This window comes from Sciurus carolinensis, chromosome 14 (genome assembly GCF_902686445.1).
Source record: "Sciurus carolinensis chromosome 14, mSciCar1.2, whole genome shotgun sequence".
NCBI classification, from domain to species: domain Eukaryota; kingdom Metazoa; phylum Chordata; class Mammalia; order Rodentia; family Sciuridae; genus Sciurus; species Sciurus carolinensis.
The window spans coordinates 49,479,049-49,480,564 of NC_062226.1; the positions used below are offsets into that span (position 1 = coordinate 49,479,049).

At 42.2% G+C, this 1,516-nt stretch overlaps 1 protein-coding gene across 1 annotated transcript; it reads right to left on the reverse strand.

Moving 5' to 3' along the window:
* Positions 1-368: 368 nt before the first annotated feature.
* On the reverse strand, positions 369-941 carry LOC124964668 (interferon alpha-5-like). The gene has a single exon (XM_047525240.1). It carries the CDS (start codon positions 939-941, stop codon positions 369-371), a length of 573 nt encoding a protein of 190 aa, XP_047381196.1.
* Between the last annotated feature and the right edge of the window lie 575 nt (positions 942-1,516).

Sequence of the window (1,516 nt, forward strand, 5' to 3'; positions counted from 1 at the left end):
CAACCTCCTGCAGGACTACAAAGAGTTAAAAAATAAAGGGATGCAAAATAAACTGATGAAATATGAAGATAATGTTTTGTTTTATTCATCATACTGTAAAGGTACACAAAATATTATATTAACAAAATAAATTTTATAAATACTTAAATAAATATTTAAATAGATAAATAGAAGCATCTATAGAGGTCATAAGAGACTAGTGCCTGTAGATGTGAATGCAATGTTTCCTAAATTCCTGAAAATATATCAAAGATGGCTTGAATTCTTGTCAAAATTATCGCAAGAATGAGAGTCTTTGAAACGGCAGAACTTGAGGGAGTGTGGTAAGGTATATCCTCAGTGAGAAGCATTTCCTGTTGGACCAGGTCTCATTCCTTACTCCTTAGTCTTTCATACAAGTTTGCTGATGAAGAGAAGGATCTCACGATTTCTGCTCTGACCACCTCCCAGGCACAAGGGAGGTGTTTCCTCCCCTTCAGGTAGACAGTGAGCCTGTGGAAGTACTTCCTCAGAGCCCTCAGGGGAGCCTCTTCCACCCCCACCTGCTGGGTCACACAGGCTTTCAGGTCATCCAGCTGCTGATAGAGGCCAGTGAGGAATGTGTCCAGGAGGGTCTTGTCCCAAGCAGCAAAGGACTCCTGGGTGCTGAAGAGGTTGAAGACCTGCTGGGTCATCTCGTGGAGGACAGAGACAGCTTGAGCCTTCTGCACCTGCTCACCATCCAACTCCTCCTGGGGGAAGGCAAAGTCCTTTCTGTAGTTGAGGCAGGACAAGGTGGGAACTCTCCTCATTTTCTCCAGGAGCATCAGGACCCCCTCCTCATTTCTCTCAGGAGTTTCAAGACCCAGGTTATGGATCTGAGGCAGGTCACAGCCCAGAGAGTAGGTGGGCTTGTAGCTGAGCACCACCAGGGCCAGCAGGAAAGCCAAGGGCAAGGCCATTGAGGATCTTGCAGATGCTGCTGGGCTGCCTGAGGTGGGTGATCTTGAACCTTTGTCTCTAGGTTTTCTGAAATCCTTGATTTGTTCCTATGTCTTATATAGGAACAATTATGCTTTCAATTTTCTGATTGTGTCCCCAGCACTCTTTACTTCTGCTTTTTGCTTTCCATTATGCTTTCACTACATGTGTTTAGAGCAGTGTTTCCCAATCATTTTTCATTACTGATTCCCTTCTCCTTTCCCTTTTAGAATTATTTTTCCAACTGACACTACTATTTATTTTTTTGTACTGTGTGTTGAACCCAGAGGTAATTTAGCCCTGAACCAAATCCCTAAACCTTTTTATTTTTATTTTGAGACTGGGTCTCACTAAGTTGCTGTGGCCTTACTTGGTTGCTGAGGCTGGCCTCAAACTTGTGATCCTCCTGTCACAGCCTCTGAGTTATTGGGATACATATGTGGACCACCACACCCAGTCTATTAAATATTAATAATAGACATACTGTATATGTATTTATATAACCAATGAATATGTCTACTTTTTAAGTAAAATTGTTAAATTTAAACTTTGTATT

What these genes read in the sequence shown, in the direction of transcription:
- LOC124964668 (XM_047525240.1), bottom strand. Translation starts at nt 941, where the DNA reads ATGGCCTTGCCCTTGGCTTTCCTGCTGGCCCTGGTGGTGCTCAGCTAC.